This window comes from Dromaius novaehollandiae, chromosome 3, assembly GCF_036370855.1.
Source record: "Dromaius novaehollandiae isolate bDroNov1 chromosome 3, bDroNov1.hap1, whole genome shotgun sequence".
Lineage (NCBI taxonomy): Eukaryota > Metazoa > Chordata > Aves > Casuariiformes > Dromaiidae > Dromaius > Dromaius novaehollandiae.
This window is the reverse complement of record NC_088100.1, coordinates 89,677,251-89,700,237: the sequence shown is the minus strand read 5'-3', so window position 1 is coordinate 89,700,237 and position 22,987 is coordinate 89,677,251. Positions and strand designations below refer to the sequence as shown.

Genomic DNA, 22,987 nt, shown 5'->3' with positions numbered 1-22,987 from the left:
ACAACAACAACAAACACCCAAACACATTTAAAGCAACCAACATAGTATTTAAATAGTATTTGTATTTTGATAAAGAAGTTAAAAAGTTAACCCAGGAAAATGGTAAAGACAGAAACAAAATGTTCTGTTTAAATTCTCCTAGTGTTCTTAGTGTGATTCATAGCAAAAATTTTGTTTGCACTGCTTGCCTAAATACTGGCTTTTAGTAAGCCCAGCCCTAGAAACAAGCTCTAAGACTGAAGCAACTGATCTTTGTCTTCACTTTTCTTCCCACTAGGAGACTTTCATCATTCCCTCAATTTGGAGCACAAGTGCCAAGAGGAAGCCAGTGAGCAGGCAGTGCTAGTACCTGACAGCAGGCTGCATGCAATATGTTGCACAGTCCAGCTGGATGAAGGCCATAAGGAAAGGGATTCCCCTTTGGGATTCTCTCCAAAATATGTGTTCCTTGTGCAAATAGTACACATTCATAAGATAACTATTTTTTAAAAAGTGAGAAACAAGGGTGCTCCTTAAATCATTTGCCCAAGGTCACGCAGTTTGCATTAAAGCCAGGATAAGAACTCAGGTTTCCTGATACACAGCCCTTTCTCATACTATCAAATGCTACATTTATCACATGCTAACATATCAAATGAAATACAGTTTCTTCTTCCACATCTGATATAAATATACACACACAAAAATACGCTAAAAATCATAAACAGACTTACCTTCACATTTTAATCCTTGTCGTACCAAACCCCAAAGCATCTCTCCACAGTAGTCACAAAAAGTAGGAGCCTTGTAGGAATGCACATAAAGTGCATGAGGACGAATCTGGAAATCTTCAACTGTAGCCAAAGCTTTTAAAAAAATTTCAGTAAGTTATGTTTCTTGCTATAAGATCAACATGGATTTATGGAAAGAATATGTTATTTTTAAAATAGCAGATTCAAAGAACACAACTGGAGCTGTTTAGACATCAGTATTACATCGTACACCATTTAAATACTTATTTAGAAGATTACATAGTTTTTAGTAAGCTTTTTTTATTGACAAAAAAATCACTGGACTCTGCAGGCTGATAGCCACAACAGCCAGTCAGCAGTATGACTCGCAACAAAACATCCAACCTTAAGGTTTTGTTGTTTTCTTTCACATTGAGAACCTCACTAAGTCAAGAAAGAAAATCCGACAGGTTTTGTTAAGATCAACTTACAGGTAAAAATTTGATGAAAAAATTAAATTTAAGTTGTTCGTATCCTGCAAAATTTTTAAACAAAGGACAGTGCGACAAGTTAGATTTTTATCTTTTAAAGAACTTTTTCAGTAGGGTTATTAGATTGAACTTGACATCTCTGTCAAAACAGAAATGTGGAAAAAGTTTTCAGGAAACACAGAACACTGCTAGGGCAGTCTCCATTTTCTTGATCAAGCACACACACTTCTAAAAGTACTTTTGTCCTTTTTTTTGGAACGTAAAAAATGTTGCATTTTATGCCACGGTTACCTTGCCCTGATCTCCACTATTCCTTGATTATCAAACTACATACTAACATTTCATTTTCAGATTCCTATGTCTCATTTTAAAACTCTACTGAAAGAGATTTGTGTGTTTCCAAATGCCTTTTTTTCTGGTGGTCTGTCTCTGTTGATATGGAAAGTGTCAGACTGACAACAAGAGGTACCTGCCCTTGCATCAATTCCAGTAGAAGCATTATGCCAAAGAACTTATGGCCATTCTAAAATGATGAAAAGACAAAGTTGCCTCTTTTGAAATTGCTTTCAAAGCTAAATGCACATGCATGTAACAGATTTTCCAAATGTGCCATTAACCAGAAGCCATGAAAAGCTCAAACCAAGATCATCTGTTACTGAATACCCTAAACATGCTTAGAACAGTAGGTCATGCAATGCAGTCCAGGACTTGGCCTTATGACTCTGAAAATCATACTTTATTGACCCAAATTACAAATTTAATCCCACAACAGCCAAGAGATCTGTCTTTCTAGAACACAGGCTCTGTCTGGCAATTAGATTCCAAAGACCTGCTCAGCACTAGCCCAGATTTTATTTCCAGTTTCACTAACTAGTAATCTACTGCTGGCTTTCAGTTGACTTCAACAGGATATTGGTGAAACCTATAGAATCCAAGACTACAATCAAGTTAAGGTGGGTTTTTTCTTCTTTCACTGAAGACTAATACATGTCATTTAATAACCACCACTGCTAAGGACTCGATCATTTGAAAGAAACTGCTTTCCAACACTACAATAACTTTTAAGATTGTCCTTATAGCCATGATTCAGCAACTACATTTACGTGAAATTTTTAGCAGTATAAATCATAAATGGCGGAAGTTGCAGAACAAAAAAGACAGACTTAAGGAAAAAAAAGAGGCAGGTTTGGAAGAGCTAGTCCTAAATCCTATCTACACTTCAGCTTCAATAATTAATAAATCTGAAGATTAAAATATGATAATGAAACAACACAAAACTCATCACTGAAGCATCAATGCCACTTGGATTTTCTTGCAAATCTCTCCCCCTGCAAAACAGTGACCAGGTAGGTATAAGACTGTTCAGTCAATGAGCTCAAAGCCTGGTAACTGTTCCATACAAATGCCTACCTTAAAAAAAACAAACAAACAAACAAACACACACACACACACACACACAAAACAAAGCCAACACTACTGAATGAAGCATTATTACAACAACCTACCAGAGAGAACAACCTCAACAAGATCTCCCTCGTGTATCTCTTCTGCTGATGTGATCCGTTGCAAAATATTATCTGAGTTCAGGTCATGACGGAAGAGGAGAATTTTGTCATACATGCCAAAAAACCCACACTCTGGGAACTGCAATAGAAAGCAAACTCTAAATTAATACATAGTCTTTGCTAATCCTATAAACTGCACTTTTTCAATAACAACTATAAAATTGAGTGTTTTAAGTGTGCCATGAAAACAAAATTATCTGGTTATTTTTGAAAAACTGAAGCATTATCTGGTTTGAAATGCAGCATAAGAGAAAAAGTTAAAAACTCAAAACCCATTGCTATCAGTTTCTTCCCTGTCTCTCTTCCCAAAGGGTCACAGTTTTACGCAAACCTGAGATAGAAGAATGCTTGGGTTTTTATTTCGCTGAGTTTCTGAACTATCAGAAATGCGTAATCAGTCTGCCATTTGAAAGCCAACCCAGCTCTTTCCAATTCAGAAACCACCAACTGTAACTCCTGTTTTGCAGGCATTCTGGTCAGCAAGTATTCTGATACAGGCACTCCAACAGTGCTTGAAGCATTTCTATTGATGAGTGAGCCAAAAGAGGATCCACGTCACTGTTTACAATCGTTTAGACTAGCAAATACAAGAAGAGTAAAATTCAATTTTTGCCAAGGATAGAAGATAAGCTTCCAAATTCATACAGGGAGAGATATGCTAAGTAACAGGCCATTTTTCCACGACACTTCACTGAAAATAGCTTCCTCATTCTGTATTTTCCTCACTCTTCAAAATATTGTCAAATCTGAGCAAAACCTCTTAAAATGAAGAGGTTAAACATACACAGATAATTCACAGAGGAAAAAGAGCAGGAAGAGATCCTGGACAGTAATGAGTACCACTCAACCAGCTTCTTTGACCTTTGTGTTTAAACAAGAATTCTCTCTCAGGGTGTGAATAAACACACAAAAGTGCTTCATAGAAGAAGGGAGGAAGAATGCAGGAAAAGATATGAAATAGTGTACAACAAAATTTTAATTGTCAGGTAAAGAACAAACTACAGTTTGGTAATTTAGATCTTGCTTAGTCAATAAGTAACAGGGCACAAACAGCAGGAAGCTCACAGTCTGTTCATTTTCCTTAACTAAGGTAGCCAAAGACTTGTTTCTACCAAACTTAAGACTTATAATGAAGGTACCTGTCACACCCATTGCTCTCACACTCTCCGCTCAGAGAGGAAATAAATTCCTCTTTCTGGTAGCAATTTCATCAAAAATATTAAGTTGGCCTTCTCTGTTTTGCTGTGCACACCCTGCATGCTTACATCATTACACATAACACTGAAGAATCCCCATGTTTCACAAAGCATATTATCTACTTGGAGAGTCAAAAAGAGAGGCAAAATTTGTACTGTTTAACACATGCAAAGGAAAAGATGGACCTCACAAAAAGACGTGGACATCAGGAGATAGTTAACCTGCAAAAGGTTCTCCAGTACCAAGAGTGGATTCACTGGGCAAATGCCAAACCAGCAGACTGCTTTCTCTGTCTCCTGACCCATGCCCTTAGGTTCCCAAAATAAATTTGGTATTTTTCATACTCTGTACAGTAGCCATGACAGCACAGATATGACAGTACCACTGTATTTCCCTAAAACAATTTTTTTAAAGCTTTAGACAATAAAATGCTATTGTTTAGAATATATTCTGTCATCTGTAAATATCTACATGAATTCTTCTCTTATCATACTGTCTCAGTACATTCATCCACAGATTCATCTTGGTAAATGACAAACATCTATGAATATTCTGAAAATTACATTTTTCCATTCTCCCAAAGAGTGTTTGTATTAGGAAAGCAAATAAAAAGCTTGGGAATTGGCTGTGCTACCCAAATCTGTGTCTCAGTATCTCTGCAAGTATGCACAGGACTTACTTGGAACATGCACAGATACAGTGTACCAGTAATTCTGCTACAGGAAATGAAATTTCTTCATACCTCAAACAATGCATTAGTCTGATTTAATCTTCAATTCAAAATACCAGTAGAATTTAACCAGCAACATTTTCAAACAGGTTCCTAAATCTCTTGTTGCTGTGCATTTTTTGGGTTAGTTTGATTGGGGGGGGGGGGAGGGAGGGGTTCATCTAACAAGGCAGTTTCTTGAAAGGTAATCTCATCTAAACTTTCCTCAGCCTCAGAATGTAAGCATATTTTGGCTTTTGATATTATTTGGTGCATCTCCAGCTCACTATATTGGCTTACAAGGGGAAAAAGGGTGGGGAGGGGGAGGGAAGGAGTTAGAGTAGATGAACCTTGTGATTAATTAGGAACGTTGCATTCAAAAGAACACATAAATGCTTCAAATATAGTTTTATACAAAACCTCTGATGATTTTAAAACACCCATCTCAAAATTCTCACTGCCCCAATGTGGTGATCTCAGGATACTTCCTTTCAGTCCTTCATCAATCACATTAATAACAAGTTCTTTTCTTCAAATGGAGCCACACAAATCCTGAATTATGCTTTTTTTCCCTTGTAGATTTAGTCTTCCAATTAGTGCTATTCTCTTTATAGGCCAATAGCAGCAGAGAATCTGATAGCTTCTTGAAGAGACACATCTTCTGCTACTGTGCTCAGTAGAAAAATAGTCTTAGGAAGATTGTATCTACTCTAAGAAATAACCATCTACGAAACAAAACAGAATGTAACAGCATGAGCACTGCATGCATGTATATACATGTGTATATTACCTATCTTTGGTTAACCTACACATTAACATTCTAAATGTCCTCAAAACCACCTCTACCAAAATGATGCAATCATACAACAAAATTAACTTTAAGAAAGTCTTTTTCTCTAAAACATAATTGTCTCAATACCTAAGAAGTTCAAAACTCAGTCATGGGCTGTTACTCATTTGAAGCCTGGTATATTACAGACCAAGAGGAACCAAATAGCAGATTTACACTCTTTATTCGAAGTATAAAATGTTTCTAATCAGTAAGCTTTGCATAGAGTGCCTTCTAAAGTTATTCTAACAATGGCAGAGTTATCAAAAGGAAGATACTACAGTTCATCCTCATAGTGCTCAAAATGTATACATCTAGATACATCTACATTTTTCCACCTTCCTCCCTCTCTCCCAATTAATCTACTTTTGGCGAACAAATTCTTTTCAAAAGTGTGCATTTACTGATGAAGAATATGGGTTTTCTTCTGTATTGCAACTCCGGAATAACTGAACTGTCTCACTAAACAACTCTTTTCCATAAAAATAAACATCTTACATTTAGAATGCATCAAACTTTGATTATACTTCATCCCATTTTATTTTACATTGTGTATGTATGCATATGCACAGACACTGCAAAACCTCTGATACAAATTTTATTCCTCCAAGAAATTCCTCTGCTTATGGCTTGCTCAAAAACAGTGAACTTGTCACTTTCTCCAATTAGTTGGGTGTAGACAGTGCATTTATTAAAAATACAACATTAATTATAGGTGTTAAAATTGCATATTGACCTAAAATATCACCCTCTCTATGCAAAAAGGGATTTCATAAAACTTGAATATGAAATTACATACAATTATGAATCAAAATGAAAAGCTCAAGAATTCCAGCACCAAGATAGATCCAAACTGGAAAACAAGAGTCGAAGGTGGGGCGGAGGGAGAGGAAATCAAACCCAAAGTGTGTGGAAAAAGCCATTAAGAAGTATATTCACTTCGCTGACATCAAACAAACTCTCGTGATAACATTTCAGGAGATTCAGTGGCCTATTTCTCCATTTGGTATAAGAAGGTAAAGGAGTTTTTCACTGTCCAGCTACTGCACGTGCTCTAATGGCTCTTTATACCAAATCATAAATTTTCCTCCAGCTCCAGTAACAGAAAAATGCAAATCTGTAAATTTGGATCTTCAGGAAAAAGTCATAAAACCTCTGTGCCTCAAATAACAAGAAAACAAGTTATATTTACATTTTTATAATATGTGCTGTGAAGTTAAGTTTTATTTGTTCACACTATATATACTGTTTAGTGGAGCCTCACACTTAAAATTGGTATCAATAATAGAAAGCTATCACAACAACGCTACAATCAACTTTACATTCATAACAACTTTTAATTATAGCATATCAATTACACCATGTTACCGAATAACTTAATTCCAACGAGAGAGAGAGAGAGAATCAACATGAATCTGGTATGTATCTGACCGCAGATAAACATCACAGTTCCTATTAATGCTGACAGTGAATTTCAGCTGCCAGAGGGGACAACTGGTGGTTCAGAGAACTAGTATCAGCTATTACCCCTTTGCACTCATTTCACAGAACCACCTGCAAACATGGATTTTAAAGGATCCTCTAACAACATATTTCACAGGCATAAGTCTCCTCTTTTTGATAGATAAGTATGTTTTTCCTTTTTTTCAGCCTTTGAGACCATAAACCTATCTTGCAGTTGTCAGAACATCCCTAATGATAATCTTCTACCTCACTACAGTTCACATAATCACATATCAAGACACATTTATTTTAAATGCTATAACCATATGTATTTGGTATTTGACATAATTTATCCATTCTCATGTATAAATCTTGTATTTCTTAGAATGTTTTAAGTATACCAATTTGTTTTAGTTACTAAAAAGTATTAGCTGATACAATAACCAAACATTACAGGTAAATACGCGAATCCTTTTTGCAATAGTAAGTATAATCATTAAACATATGAGATTTTAATGTCACATTCCTTAGAAAGCAACTTCAACATTAATTCCAAAGTTTATAACTATAACCCTACTGCCTGTAATTAAGATCTTGCTTTTCAAATAAATTGCACACTTAACAGGCTAAATTAGTTTCTGTGGGAAAAAAAAGTATTATAGGAAAAAGAGGCAAAGTCATCTATTGCAGATTGTTAGAACTGTTGGCATCACAACCTTGTGCAGTTCTCCATTAATAAAGCTGACGTAAGCTATAACTAAAGTATCATAAGCTCCCACAGTATAGATGTTTTACCGCTTTCCTCTCTCAAAAAACACAAGTACATACGTACACACACACACGTACACACACACAGATTAAATGACTGTAAACCCAAAAGCTTATAACTGCAATATACCTCTATATACAAACTTCAGCTTGATCAGTAGCATTTAGACTAAGATGCAGAGTTGCAAGACCAAGCCTAACATGACTAACAGTAATCTATGCTATTTATCATGGGAAATCCATCACAAAACACAGTCACTGTATGCCCAATCTCCGTTTCCGAAATCATCATTCCAAAAACTAAAACAAAGCCTTGAAATACAATCTGTTCATCCATGCTAAACAGCTTGCGTTGCTACAAGGTTTCCTGCTAAATCCACAACAGAGACACACGTAGCTGGAGTACCTTATCACAGCCCTGTTAAATATCAAGCCTTTTGAGTTCGATGAATGAATCCTGCCCTTTCCTTGCATTGTCCTCCCTCCACACACCTGATTCCCTTGTTACAGATGAACACAGACCCTAATCCAAAGATACCTCTCTGATCAGTCCTTTCCACGCACTTCAGCTCAGATTACACCCCTCTGCCCCCACTTCATTCCTGGGCACCCAAGCAAGGGAAGCTCTGGCTGGCTGCCCTCTGCATGGCTGGCCCTGATGAGCTGCAGGTGGCTCGTCAGAGCCTGTGTCTCAGGCACTTGGCTGGGTTTCAAAGGAGAGCTGTGCAAGCAGCTTTGTTCCCCACAGCCACATAGCGCCCTGCTCTCTCCTCTGCTCTCCAGTACATTTGGGAATTCAGCATTTCTTGCTAGCACCTCAGCCAGAAGGCTACGTGTGGACTGCTGGCCAAAAATAACCTCATCTATGAGCAAGGTTTTTTATTTCAAGTGGTATCTTTCAGCAGAAATTCTACGCAAAGCTTAAGCTATGTTCAAGTTGTACACTACCAGATTCTTCTCTCTGCACTGCAATAAAGCACAGCCTTCATAGCTTTCCTTATACTCAATTACATGACACTGCTAAGGAGGAATACCATCCACTTCTTTTGAAGTGTTAAGAGCTCGTAATGCAAACCTGAAAATGAAACTCACAGCAGAATTTTTTAAAGCCTATTTTATCTCATAGGATTATATAGCTATTACTTTCCTGCCTAAAAGCCCAAACAATCTGCACAGTGACTCAAACATATAAATTGCTAATCCCAGTGTTACTAAGTTTCCTAAAAGCAAAATGGAGACTGTTCCCAGTGTAGCAGTTCCAAAAGAGCATCTAACTACAGGAAATCACTTGCGGGAAGTCTGCTTGTGCAACAAACTGTGCCAAGTTAATCTCTGGTGTAAGTACATCAATATCATTAACTTACACAAAGAATGTATGTGAGATCCTCTGTACTTGCAGAGTTCTAGCACCAGTAATATTACTACTGCATTACTAGATTTAAACTGAGAAAAACAGTCGATGTGTCTACAATTAGACATACTGTAATACTTACAGTATAACTGTTTTAGTTGCATTACACCGTTCTTTTTCCCCAGAAGGACCTCAAAATACAGCAGGCCAGTATTGCTGGAGCGAAACACGCAACTGGGGTTTCTTTCTATCTTGGCAGTAACTGAAAAATCACTCTAGTTCAAGTTCCAGGACTTACTTTACAAAGTTCTGGACCAGTCGCCAAAAATTCACACTAGGGAAAAGCGTAGGCGGATATTGTTTCAAGGTCCAATATCTCATGACCCATCATAACTCAAAACAAATGCTTCATACCACTGAAAGTTAATCCCACTGTCTAATAGTACAAAACACCCATTACCTTGGAAAGTCTCTTCGCTCACTGAAATCACTCCAATTTATTATCCTGCATCCCTACCCAACTATCCACTCCCACTCTTTAAAAACATGTCCCAAATCACTTTATCACATGGAGAACTGGGCTTCAAACATCATCTTGTACAAGATGTTTCCCTCAACCGATGCCTCAGCACAGACATACTTAGACTACTGCTTGGCTACGTTTTCCAGCATACAAACCTATTATCATGCTTGTAAATGCTCTTCTGCCCCACATATATCAGCTCCATGCCCCCAATACTCCCCAATGCCCATCTTCCAAAGGCCTGTTTGCTTCTCATGCCCCAACTATAACTCTGCTGCCCTGTTTACCTCATACAAAAAAAAGCAGGTTATAAGTCAAGAAGGCAGACCAATGGGGGAAAAAAATGCAAGTACAGCTGATGAATACAAAACGTGATTTAGATTAATTTTAGTGTCATTCAAAAATAAGCATTTTGAACTATTACAAATGCAAGCAGAAGAAAAGAGTTAGTTACAGTACTGCTATTCATTTAAGACACCAATTAAGTTACTACTACCAGAGATTTGTAACATGGATCAGTCATGATATGGTTCTTCTTTTACTTCTCCCTATTTTGACAGTAAAACATCTGTTCATAGCTAAGAAATCATACTAACCTTCAGGTCAACTCCTCTGCCACAAACAGGACAGAGAACTCCCTACTGCCATGACAAGTGTTCAAAATTTCAGAAGACAATTTACATTCATTCCTCATTTTCATTTTTTTTGACATGATCATTTAAATTATTTTAAAACAAACACTTTTTTCTCTTCAGCAGCCACCACAGAATAACCAGCTACTAAAGTTACTTTAATTCAGCCCCTTTAAAACTGGAGTTCTTATGTATATGAAATAATACGAAAATACAGTAAATTGTCATTTAGTTAGAAAATTCTACAAATGACTGTGTATTTCTCAAGCCATGCTCTTTCTTCCCCTAATTATCAAAGCAAAATGTTTGGACATATCTCCTCAAATTTCACATCCAAAAGTCTACTTTATCTTCAGAGAAAACTGGCTAGCTTTCCAACATTCCAAGGACTTCAGTCATAGTCCAGCTATCAAAAATGAAATTCCACCTGGTCTCATTAACATGATACCCAAGGCTATCAAAATAAGTACATATGTACTGATGGGATCACATTCAATTCAGATCATTCCAATTATTGACCAGGGAATATAATGTACCGGGACTACAAAGTTTATAAAAACAAAAATATAAAACTACAGAAACTATAGAAACACTCGCAAGCATGTGTGGTACATGAAGTTTAATTCCTCTTGAGGACAACTAGATTTCCAGTGATTGTGTTCTCAACAAATACATACGTTAAGTATTTGTTGAAGTGGTTATCAACAGATTAAGGCCTGAAGGCAAGTAAAAACAGCATAGTGTTTCAGGAAACTATGGGGGAAATTAATTAATAAGAAAACATAAAGGATTGCTGGGAGAGGAGATTTAAGGTAAACAAATGAGAACAGGAAGACTCTGCATATAAAAAGAAAGATGATCAAAGAAACAGCATGGAAAGAATAGCCAAATATAAGTAAGATGAAAGAACTGAGAAGCAGAGAGAGACAGTAATTTAAATAGATGTGAGGTTGTATATCATCACAGATTTGCTGTTGAGAGACAGACAATTACCAGTGCAGTTAAAAGAGCAGTGATCATGCTGGAATGGAAAAAAAGAAAGATGACAAAAGTGTCTCTGCTTTTGCTAGCAGTAACACCAAACAAAAGTTACAGGAATAAAGATGAAAAATAACAGGTACTAGGTAAGGGTTTCCACCTACATATAAGCAAGCAAGCAAATTTTGAGAATACAACAAAAAAAAAGTGAAAAAACAATATCCTATATATGAGAGAGTAAGTTCAGAGATATCAGAATTCTAAACCTTTTTGGTGGAAAAGGTTTGTGAACAGACCTAAAACAGGTAGTCAAAGGAAGAAAACAAATTATTTTTGGAAGTAAGCTAAGGAAGGTGAGATCCAAAACAAAACACAAAACATACAAGGCTGGATCAAATTAGATAAGAAAACAATAAATAGACAAGAAACAAGTGTAGCAGACATCACTGAAACACTAGGAATAAACGAGGGCGGAGAAAGCAGAGGAAGACTTTTTTTTTTCCTTTTATTTTTTAAAGATTTGTTTAAGACTTATAAAAGCACAGTATTAGGAAAGTACAGAGGAAAAATCTGAGAGGCGTATTAATCAGCATGACTTAAGAAAAGCCTCTTTGGTTTTGCTAAGGTGTGACCATTAGGATGATTTCAGCAAAATGGAGAAAGAAAAAAGTCTGGGATATTAATAAACAAACTGTATAGGTAAGCAATATATCAGCACTTAAGTCAAATAGAAGGCAACAGTTAGCAAGGATATTAAAAATTTCACAGGAACATCCAAAGATAGACAAATGGCCTGCTTCAGATCAAAATTTAACAAAGCCATTTAAAGAAAAGCATGTAAAGAAGGACAAAGCTGAATATGACTGAAAATGAGAAGGGATGAAGGACAGGTTTGCAGACAAAAGGTAGATAATGGACATTTCAGCATCATGAAAGTAAAGACCCAGGAAGGGTTTAAGTAAAGGGTCACCACGAAAATCTTCCAGATGCTAATGCTATATAAGCAATAGCTCAAAACAGTCAGTAATTCTTTTTTATTTATAGCTATTACTTTAACTAGAATAAAAAAAAATCTAGACTAAATCAAGCATTTATAACATGCTATATTCTATTACTCTCAGTTTACAGACACTGAAACTACTATATTTAAGTTTATAGTTTTAAACTATTAAGCCCCACATTCTACTTCACTCCTGACATAAGAGGACATGAAGCAGAGAGTTTTTAAACACGAAGTAAGATTAAGAATTTGCCTCTGTAATAGCTGATCATTGTGCAAGGACACACACTGCCCACCTGCCACTTGTGCTATGGACACATTTGTCTGTTTCCAAACACATTCATTCACTCTATGCTAGAAATCTGATCTGCTCATGCTTTAGTTCCTCTTCAGACTGTGAGAATTTTATATCTAGTACTTTAACACACAGCAGTCTAGATAAAGAATAAAAAGAGAAGATACATTTTAGAGTAGAACTAAGAATCTTTTGAAGCATTCCTATGAAGCTTAATTTCTGAGAACTTTCACTAAGCGTTTCAACACAGACTACTGCTAATATGCCACTCCCTGAATTTAACCTTAAACTTAAAGAAAAATACCCTTTTTGCTCCTCTCCTGATGTTTAAGGCAGTTTTGAACAGAGCTGAGACACATGTCAAATATTCGTATTACTCACCTCCCTCTCCTTGCAGGGGCATGTCTACTGCCTCTTAGTTTCAGTTCTGCTGATGCTACTTTTACATAGCCTTCTGCAAAAACCTGACCGAGCTGCACTAAGAGCAGCATCTGAAACAGGAAGCGCAGCTGACCATCAACAATACAGCAAGACTGACAATACAGAAAGTGCTATGAAAATGCATTAGGCAAAGACATTATTTATTTCTTAACTGAAATGCCCTCCAATACAGACTTTTGGAGGACTACTTCTCCCAGTAAACTAATTTTTCCTGGAAAAAAAGGGAAAATAAGGGAAAGGCATAACTCATTTTTCTAAAGCTTCTGAGGATGCTACAGTTATTAAAAAAATAAGATTAAAATCCAGCCTTCTCAGAGATCTACTGGAAACCATAATCAGCATTTTTTGATACCGTAATTGTAGCCTTAAGCAGTTAGGCAGGCAATTCAAGCTCCCAAGAAACTGAGTATGGACAGATCTCTCTCAAAGTTTTTTTTGGTCCAGCTGTGTAGAGAAACAGAATGAGACTGAAACACAACTTAAAAGCATTATAAGTAAGAAAACTTCCATTTAATTTTAGTAGTTAAGATACCATTAAAATAAGAACAAAAGTTATGAATAATTCCATGTAAAATATGTCTCCTTTTTCATTAAGGAAAAAGAAGTGCAAAATTAAATACATACTGCCCGATTATCACAAAAACAGACTAGGTATTATCCTAAAGTTGGGAGCTGTGAACTGGTCAAGAAAAGGCAGCTTGAGCCAGCTGTGGAATGCCAGAGGAAGGGGAAGCTGTAACACTGCTGAATTCCAGAGGCATACCCAATACCTTCAAAGCTTTCAACTGGAAAAACAAGCAGCCATATGCGTGACAGTACACAGCAAAACACAGTTTACAAGCATTACATAAATAAATACATAAAGATTATATTAATACAAGAATATCTCATATGCGTGCAACAGTCACCCGAGCTAAGAACAAAATCCAGACAGGAGGTACTGTCAGACAGAGGGTAGAGGGAGGATATTGCCACTTTTGCACTGGCTGCAAAACTACTTATGAAAGATCAGTTCACCACGTAAGGTTTTTTCCCCACACACACATTTCCTGATCTGTTTGCTGCCTGCAAACATGCTCTCACTGAGTAGTCATCTACTAGCAGCATCAGCTGCAGGAAAGCATAAGCTGAACCAAAGCCAGATGGAAAGAGGAAAACAGAGATCCTGAATCCTAACCATTTTTACAGTAGATTAGACTAAGCATATAACAAGTTTCTGAACTTGAGCTAAACTTTAGCTGAGCCTGCCAAGAACAGAGAGGAAAAACAAAAACAAACGTGATTATATTTGTTTCATCTTTCTTCAAGACAGAAGACAGGAAATATGCAGATGCAAAGAGAAAGAAAAAGCAGCCCCTAAAAGGCCGCAAAAAAGTGCATCCAAAATGTGTTGTACAAAAAAAAAAAAAAAAAAAAAATGTTGACCCACATAAATTGTCTCTTAAGAAAGAACATGCAGAACCACATTTTGGTAGCCCAAAAAGTCATTATGAAATCAGTTTGCTTACTGATTAATTTGTAAAAATATGAAAGAAAGATGCAAGATGTGAGAAGGGGGGAAAAACACACAAAAGCATACACAGATGAAAATTTGTATGTTTGCCCTCATTTTCTCTCAAGCCATTTAGTGAAAAAGAATCATCTAATAAAACTAACCAACCATAAATACCATTCCAAAAATGAAAGATAAGGAGAAAGCAATTTAATTCCCTACAAAATAATATACCTTCAACTCCCCCCCTCCCTAGGGGAAAGCGCAATTATTTCTTCTTAATTATTTACGTGAAACAATGTTAACTAATTTCCAGTTTGGTCAGTAGCATCTAACCTATAAAGCATGCATATAAAGACAGCAAGATGAATGTTACTTCCTTTTCACATAGTCAGAACTTTGCAACAGCTTAACCAAGACACATTTGAAGAGTATGCCAGCATGTTTTTTCCCCTTGGTCTCTCAAATATTATGCTGATAACAGTCCTCTCATAAAAGAGCACCTCATGTATTTCTTATGTGGAAAAACAATATTAGCCATTTGGTGGAGGTTATTTTTCAACTAGTACCTAGAAAAATAAAAGGAAAAGAAAGGCTAGTATCATGCAAGTCTTTAGGTCTGCAGAGCATTTCTATAGCCACAATTGGTATCCTGATTACAGTTGGCTACACTGTACCAAGAATACTCCTTTACAGCAGTAATGACTATAAACCGGTAAAAAAACAGATATTGGTGACAATCACAGAGAGGGGAAAAAAACATACATTCCATATTGTGGAAACTAATTCTTGCAGGAAGTTTATTACTATGTTTTCTTCTATTAGATTTCACAAGACAGATTCTAACAGGAGGTTTTACTCCTTTTAAATTAAAAGTTCCCATCTTGGAAGTCAGCAGAATTTCTTTGTAAGCTTTGGAAACTTCTAACAGGCCTCGCCTTTGTATTGAACTTTTTGACATATTCCAGTTACATGTTGTTATTGCTACCACAGTTTATTAGAAAACAACTACAATCAGCAGAATGTGGTACTGTTATATCATACCTTCTGGTAAACTATAGAGCACACGAGATCTTTAACAGCAGAGAGGGACAAGTCCTGAGCTTCAATGGTGACAGTCTCTCGAGTGAGACCGATCTGCAGAAGGAATGAGACCCCATGCATAGAGCCCCTGGAGTTGGTGAGGCTCTGTGTACTGAAACTGCCATTGGAGAGTCGACTGGAGAGCCCTGACTGGGGACTTGAAGACAAAGTTGGGGTTTGTGGTGCAGCAGCATGACATGTAGGTGGGGAAAACTTCTGTAAGGATGGAGGAGAAGAGTCGTTTGCTGACATCTGACTTGTTTTAAAATGCTGAGATCTCTCTAGTAGTCAAATTTTAACAAAAAATATTTTGTCAGTTCTTGGTTTGAAATAAAAAGATCATCAAAAAAGATAATCTAACTTTCCCTTTCTTAGTTCAGTAAAAGGCTCCTGACCATAATTTTCCCCTTCATTCTGTGCAAGCCAAAGAGTAAAATAATTTCAGCTGGAAGTTGCTTTAAATTAAAGGTTCTCTTTCTACAGTTACAATCAGCTGATCAAAAGCAGATTGCCTTTCCTTTAGCATCAGATCCAGGCAGTAGAGGCTTACATAAAGGCCTCAGAAAAATACATCAGCTCTGTTTTTTCATACTGGTCCTTCATTTCTATCAAAAAAAAAAAAAAAAAAAAAAAAAAAAAAAAAAAAAGAAAGGTCTGATCTCAAATAGAAATAAATGTTGGTAACTCATTAGAAATATCCTCTTTCACCTAACTCCATAGACGATATCTTATACACAGGCTTATCTTCATGTAGATATCCTTCCAGAATTTAAAAAAAAAAAAAAAAAAAAAAATCCAGGTATATGATGAATCTATTCCTCCTCCAGAAATTCTTCTCTGAATTCACAGGCCAAGTTTAACATATACCTTCACTGATCTCCAACTTCTCATTTTTGTAAAATATTTTATCTCATGAAATGCAGGAGCAAAATTTTTGAAGACACAATCACATTAAATGTAATCTCTAGGTTCAGCCAGATAATCTCCAGCATTTTGAAATGTTGTACTCTGCCTGTAGGGGAAAAGATAAAATTATTATTTCACATGAAGTGCGTAAAGTTGCATGGCAATATCATAACCACTCTACTTTGAAGCAGCAGGATCATTGATTTCTTGCATTTAAATATGTTGTAAATTAGTAACTTTTTACACTCATTTTAATGGTTAGTAACTTAACTGTTAATAATAATACTTAAATGTTCTCCCACTGTACAATATACAAGACAAATCAGACACTAACATTTCCCAATACATTACCACATCTTTTAATTAATGATAATTTAGCAGAGCAAAGCACTTCAATTGTTAACAGAAAAAAAAGAGTAGAGCATGCGTTTCTCTTTAGGTATACGCTGAGAAGGTAGGAGAGGAAATGCATTAGAAGGTAGGAGAGGAAATGCATTAGAAGGTAGGAGAGGAAATGCATTAGAAGGTAGGAGAGGAAATGCATTAGAAGGTAGGAGAGGAAATGCATTAGAAGGTAGGAGAGGAAATGCATTAGAAGGTAGGAGAGGAAATGCATTAGAAGGTAGGAGAGGAAATGCATTAGAAGGTAGGAGAGGAAATGCATTAGAAGGTAGGAGAGGAAATGCATTAGAAGGTAGGAGAGGAAATGCATTAGAAGGTAGGAGAGGAAATGCATTAGAAGGTAGGAGAGGAAATGCATTAGAAGGTAGGAGAGGAAATGCATTAGAAGGTAGGAGAGGAAATGCATTAGAAGGTAGGAGAGGAAATGCATTAGAAGGTAGGAGAGGAAATGCATTAAACGAATTGAAGTCTTGACAACACCGTAATGCCAAAACTCAAAAAAATACTACATAACATGTAGTCGGGAAAACTTCTTAACTACAGCATAAACTCTAACTGTAGGAAGATATTTATAGTCTACAACAGAGCATCGGTTCCTGGGGGGGGTGGGGGGGAGGGAATAATTTACACTCACATGCCTGCTCAAGAAGCAAGTCTGCCACAACCTTTTAAAATAAATCATTTCATGACTGAGTTTTGGATTTCTTTGCACTTCACGACCATGGGCTTAATAACACTTGTTACAAGATGCTGTGCTATCTAAAGCAATATTCCAAGTACTTGGAAGCAAAAACAAACACTCATTCAAACATATGCTGTCTATTCCACCTACTTTGAGTTTTTAATGGTGCTGAGCAGCTTTATCTGGACCCGAGTAAAACACCTGTATTAAGAAATAAAGCAAGTTAAACTTGCACTTCAAAACTTTGGCAATGCACTGATTTTTAGTTATTTGATCAACAGTTTAAATATACTGAATAAATTCTAACATTTACCCTTTAGAAATAAATTACATCATCTAATGCTGACCACTCTCTGTTCTCACTTATTTTCAAGGAGCTAAGTGAAAAAAGGTTGATTAACATTTTGGATAGCACCAGAACTGTAAATCAGGCTTATGTGATTTTATTCTACATTCCCCATACAACTGCTTCCACAGAAAAAAGCCTATGAATGCAAAAGTGACTCAAATACAATGAGACTATGCAAAACTAATCATTTTTAAAGGAGCACAGATCAGTACAGGATACCAAAATCAATAAGCTCATGCATTTTTCCTTCCCTTATGTACAGAAAGTCTCAGAAAAGCATTACTAAGTCTAAATGAAATTAATTAAAAAACCAAACACAGTTTATCACATGCAATATAAACTATCCTTACTAGGAGCAAGGCTGATAATTAGTAAGTCTATTTAATAGATCATAGCCTGATATTTATCAATACAATAACTCAAAAACCTACCTCCACTGCAACTTCAAAAGGTAAATGTAGAAACAGAGTTACAAGAATAGTAATATTGGAAGGAAAACTAGCTCTTGGTTCTGTGACAGAAGTTCTTAATAGGGGCTCCAGAAGAGAGAACAAACTGGAACCTACTTAGATTTTCAGCATAGTTATCTACAAATTATTCTTTGCAAGGACTCGAGAGCTGCTAGACATCCAGCGAAGACAGCTTCTACCTCAAAGAACACACTGACCACGATAGAGATGAATGCTATAAACAAAAAGAAATAAGAACAAGAGTAGCAGCAGTAACACTTGAGCACCTTTCTCAATAAAGCAGCTTTACAGTTCCCTCAACTATGCGTGGAGGTTGGTAATATTCGTTTTTCTACACATTGTTTTTCTCCCCCTCACTTCTCACAGATATCAGAGAGAGCAAATACCAAACTTTAGGGGGAATCTGAATGAAAAAAGAATAACGCTTAACTAACATACTGGAAAATGAAAAAGCCAAAAGATGTGATAGAATTAATATCTTCTCAGTAAAACAAAGCAAGTTAAATTTAGACAGTGAGAGCGCACTGAAAAAGCTCACCTACATCTGCTTAATTAAGATGTTAACTACATTCCCCAAAAGTGTGATCCATTTGCATTTACAAAGCCTTTTCCTACCAAGTTTATTTGCATATAAGCCTTTAATGATGTTTACTTTTGTTACTTCATAGGAAAGAGTGGATCTTTTCTTAGAAAGAAAGTAACAGAACCTGCTCACTTCTGAATCATTTTATGGTTAGTGACTATGAATACCAACATATAAGACTAAGTGCATGCTGAAATTTATACCCGCTCCCACGATTTCATATTAGAAATGACACCTCAGGGAAACTGCAAAGATAAACGACCTATCGAGGGAATCACATAACCCTCTTTCCCTGCTGCACAGTTCACAGTCTGCTTTTCAGCCTGCTCTCATCTTAAAAGTGCTGACCCTCCCCTTCCTTTTGGGGCTGCTCCCAAACCAGGCAGCCTCTCCAACATCTGGCACTTGATTCGCCCTCGTCCCTCCCTGCTAGACATGATACGAACTTCGAGCCTCGCTCCAAGCAACTCCTCTCCCTTTTCTCATCCACAAAGCTGGTCGCTTTCCCGATTTTTATCGAGAGAGAGACTACGGCCCCCGCCAGGCGGTGGACGGGCTCCCACCGCCGCTCCGCTCACCGCGGCGGGGCCGGACGCCGGGGCCGCCCGCAGGTGCCAGCGCCGGGGCTGCCGGCAGGCGGGGAGCAGCCGCCACGGCGGGCCGGGCCGGGGCAAGGCAGGGCGGGGCGGGGCGGCGAAGGGAGCCGCCGGCGCCGCGGCGGGACGCGTCCTGCCTGCCGCAGATCACACAGCCCCGTCCGGGCTGGCGCTGGCAGCCGCCCGTCCCGGTTTAAATCCCCGCTGGGCGGCCTGCCCTGCCGGCACGGCTGCCCGCGGAGATGATGTGGCCGCGGCCCGTTACCCCACCCCGCGCCCCCGGGGCGCCCCCGCGCAGGGGCGAAGCTGCCGCGGCGGCGGCGCTGCCCCGCAGGAGCAGGACGGGGCCGGGCAGGGGCTGGCGGCGGCGCTGTCGCCGCTCCCGCCGCGGCAGGAACTTTCCGAGTCCGCCCCCACCCTTCCCCGGCGCGGCGCGGCGCGGCCCTGCCCCCGCCCCGCGCGCGCCGGTTCCTGGCCCCAACGGCCGCGCCGCGCCGCGCGCCCCCGGCCCCCGCCGCGCTCACCTGCGGTCCCGCCAGATGCCGGCTACCCCCGTGCCGGAACCGCTTCGCGCGCATCTCACCCGTCGCGCAGCCCCGCTGCTCCCCGCACACACCAGAGCCGCCCGGGACGGGCTGCGGCGCGGGGGCTGCCGGGAGCTGTAGTCCCGCGCCCCCGCTCCGGCCCCGGGTGCCGCGCCGCGGCGAACCACAAGCCCCGGCGTGCGCCGCGCCGGGGGGGGGGCAGCGAGGGAGGCAGCGCATGCGCAGGCCACCCCCGAAAGAGTTTCCGTTAGTTTTTTTTTGCCTGTGGCGGTTGGTGCCCTGAACCGCTAACGGGGCGGCGGGGTGCGGCGCGGCGGGGCGGCGCCTCCAGCGGTTGCTCGCGCTCCATTTTGCAGCTGGCGCGTTGCCGCCCTGCTCGCACCTCGCCAGCGCTCTGGGGCTGCAGCCGTGTCAAAACTTGGGTCCTCGCCAGCTCGCACCCACTTGCTGTTGTGCCAGCGCCGGCCTCGAGTTTCGACAGCTCCTCGGCCCTCCCGCTGCACCTCACGGAGCGCCCGGGGCCCGGCCGGCCGCCAGCCCTTCTCGCCACCTGCGCCGCTTTCAGTTCACCTTTCCGGGGCGTGGGTAGCGTGGCGCGGCGCAGCCCCGAGGAACGGAGCTCCCCCCAGGGCCTCGCGCAGGGCCCTTCGTCTCTGCACAGGAAATACTTGACCTGGCGTGTCACAGGCTTTTTTCATGGCCATGCCGATGTGGTAGCTCAGAAGGGCTTTTTGCAACCAGCCAGCGTGGAGTTCCCCCTTCTCCTGTCGGTGGTCCTCACTAACCAGCTTCTAGCTTATGGCAGAAGTTCTGGCCTTTTTGCTGTGGTTGTCCCTTTGCTTGGTATTGCTACATTATAGTCCCCCGTTCTAATACTTTGATTCACTCAAATCCTGTCATTTGGGTCTGCATTAATGATGCCACTTCTGCATCACCAGCAGATCTCTGCACACAAGATACTTAGCAAATGTATGTTTAGCAAAAATACTAAATAGAACTGATCACAACGCAAAACTGCATTAGTATTCTCCCTCCAGCCCCAAAGTTCCCTGTTAAGGACAACCCATAATCTTCCTTCTTGAATTTGGATTTGATTTCTGTGTATGATTCTTAATATCCACTATTGTAGGGAGTTACTGAAGTCTGGAATATATTTAAATTACATACCAGACTGAAAACACCAGGAAAAGAGAAACTGTCAAGAAAAATGCAAATTCTAATTCTCTGCACAGCGAGTCAAAGATGGAGAAGCTGATTAGTGCTTTGTCATTTATAGTGCTGCTTGTAACGTACGTTTTTCATTTCCTTCATCTTGTACTCCTGAGGCCCAACCTAAAACCCACTGAAGCTAAGTAGAGTCTTTCTGCTGACTTCACCCTATTTTGCATCAAATATTACATAGTGCAGCTGATACAGAGTGTAACAAAGTCCATGTTCTGCCTGTAGCCAGCTTATTTGATAAGTATTTAGCTTGAAGTCTCTTGTTGAAATCTGGAATTACTTTAAACTAAAACTGTAGAAATTAATGGTTGATTCTGCTTTTAACTGGTTTTGAATGCTAAAAACACCCTGGGACTTTTTAACGAAGGCTATTCCATGAATAGAGGATGTTCTTGCCAAAGTTCTGCACAAGATAACTCTGAGCAATCTTCGTTTCCTTTTTCCTTTAAAGTGAGACTCCCACACACCAACACTATAAACACAGAGCTTGCCTCCATAAACATGATTTCTGATGTTTAACGCAGCAAGGAGTCATACTGTAGAGCTGAATGCAACAAGCTTTCACATTCTGAATAACAGCCCTAAAAATAGCTGTTTACGGACAATAACAGATGGATATTAGGTATTACCACAGTCATTGGGCAACGATTATGCTTCTCTGTAAAGAAGCTCAGCTTTATAGCATCCAGTAGGATTGATGCCATTTAATTTGCTGCCCTAAGCCATAATAGCTGCTTTTTCATAAATTAGAACAGAAGATGAATTAGTTAAAATCAATTTATTATAGAACACAGAAAAGCATCAGACAAAACAAAGCAACTGCTATAAGTATTTATGTGGTCGTACTTTCTACTGAATGAATGCTGCTGAAGCACCCAAAATGTTCTGTTTGTAAAGATTTGTCTGAAACATCTGAAAGCAGCTCTGCATTTCAACATCTTTCTCTCTATATATAGAAGCATATACATCTGTATATATATGCACAACCGAGTTTGTGTGACTGTATAACACAGCATTATTACCGCATTAGATATTAGGGTACCAGTACAGCATCATTACTGGAGCATTATTTGCACCAGTGGACAGTGTAAGCATTCTATTTTGTAATTTTAGCGACTATCATGATTTGTAATTTCCTGTGGATTTTATCTAAGTTCTTCATCTTTTTCAGAACCTACATCATTCTTTCAGATGGCTGGTTGTTTTCACACCTCAGAGCTTTCCCTACAAAAGCCAGCTGCACTTTATAAATTGCTATCTCTTAGAGCTACAAAATACCAGGAAATAGTGGTAACTTTCATTGTATTTATTTGCTCTTCTAAAAAGTTGCTTTTCATTCTATATAGACCATTATGTCTGTATAGACAAACTGCATTTGGAGCAGCTGTTTAATAAATCTAAACATATATCAAGTTTTTTCCAGTTTGAAATTAGTGCCTCTAGCATTTGGACATTTTGTAGTTGTAACTGGAAACTTTATGTATTCAGTTCCATTCACCAATCTGACATTTGCAAAATTTTCATGTTATCTAACTGGGTTACAAAGAAGGCAGTGTCCTAGGAGATAAGACTAGTGCATTTGGTTGAGAAATTCAATAAGCATGTACTGCCATGATTATTGTTCCCTGCCTTTGACACCAATCTGGCATAGGCAATGCCCCCATTCAGGATTTGCAAGATTTGCAAGAAATGCTGAAAGAGGAACTAATATCTAAATTGACAAGAT

At 39.0% G+C, this 22,987-nt stretch overlaps 1 protein-coding gene across 4 annotated transcripts in view; it reads right to left on the bottom strand.

Annotated features, from left to right (window-relative positions):
- PRKD3 (protein kinase D3) overlaps positions 1-20,223 on the bottom strand; it is a 52,767-nt gene extending 32,544 nt beyond the window's left edge. Inside the window, exons 1-6 of one of the 4 annotated variants that reach the window (XM_064509429.1) lie at positions 20,020-20,223; positions 18,278-18,530; positions 17,648-17,698; positions 15,469-16,519; positions 2,707-2,845; positions 714-845 (exon numbers count right to left, since the gene is read on the bottom strand). In XM_064509429.1, the coding sequence (XP_064365499.1) occupies positions 714-845; positions 2,707-2,845; positions 15,469-15,759 (562 nt within the window). In that variant the 5' untranslated portion in view covers positions 15,760-16,519; positions 17,648-17,698; positions 18,278-18,530; positions 20,020-20,223. The remainder of the gene's footprint in view (positions 1-713; positions 846-2,706; positions 2,846-15,468; positions 16,520-17,647; positions 17,699-18,277; positions 18,531-20,019) is intronic. The other 3 variants (XM_064509430.1, XM_064509431.1, XM_064509432.1) reach the window with 3 other exon arrangements.
- Between the last annotated feature and the right edge of the window lie 2,764 nt (positions 20,224-22,987).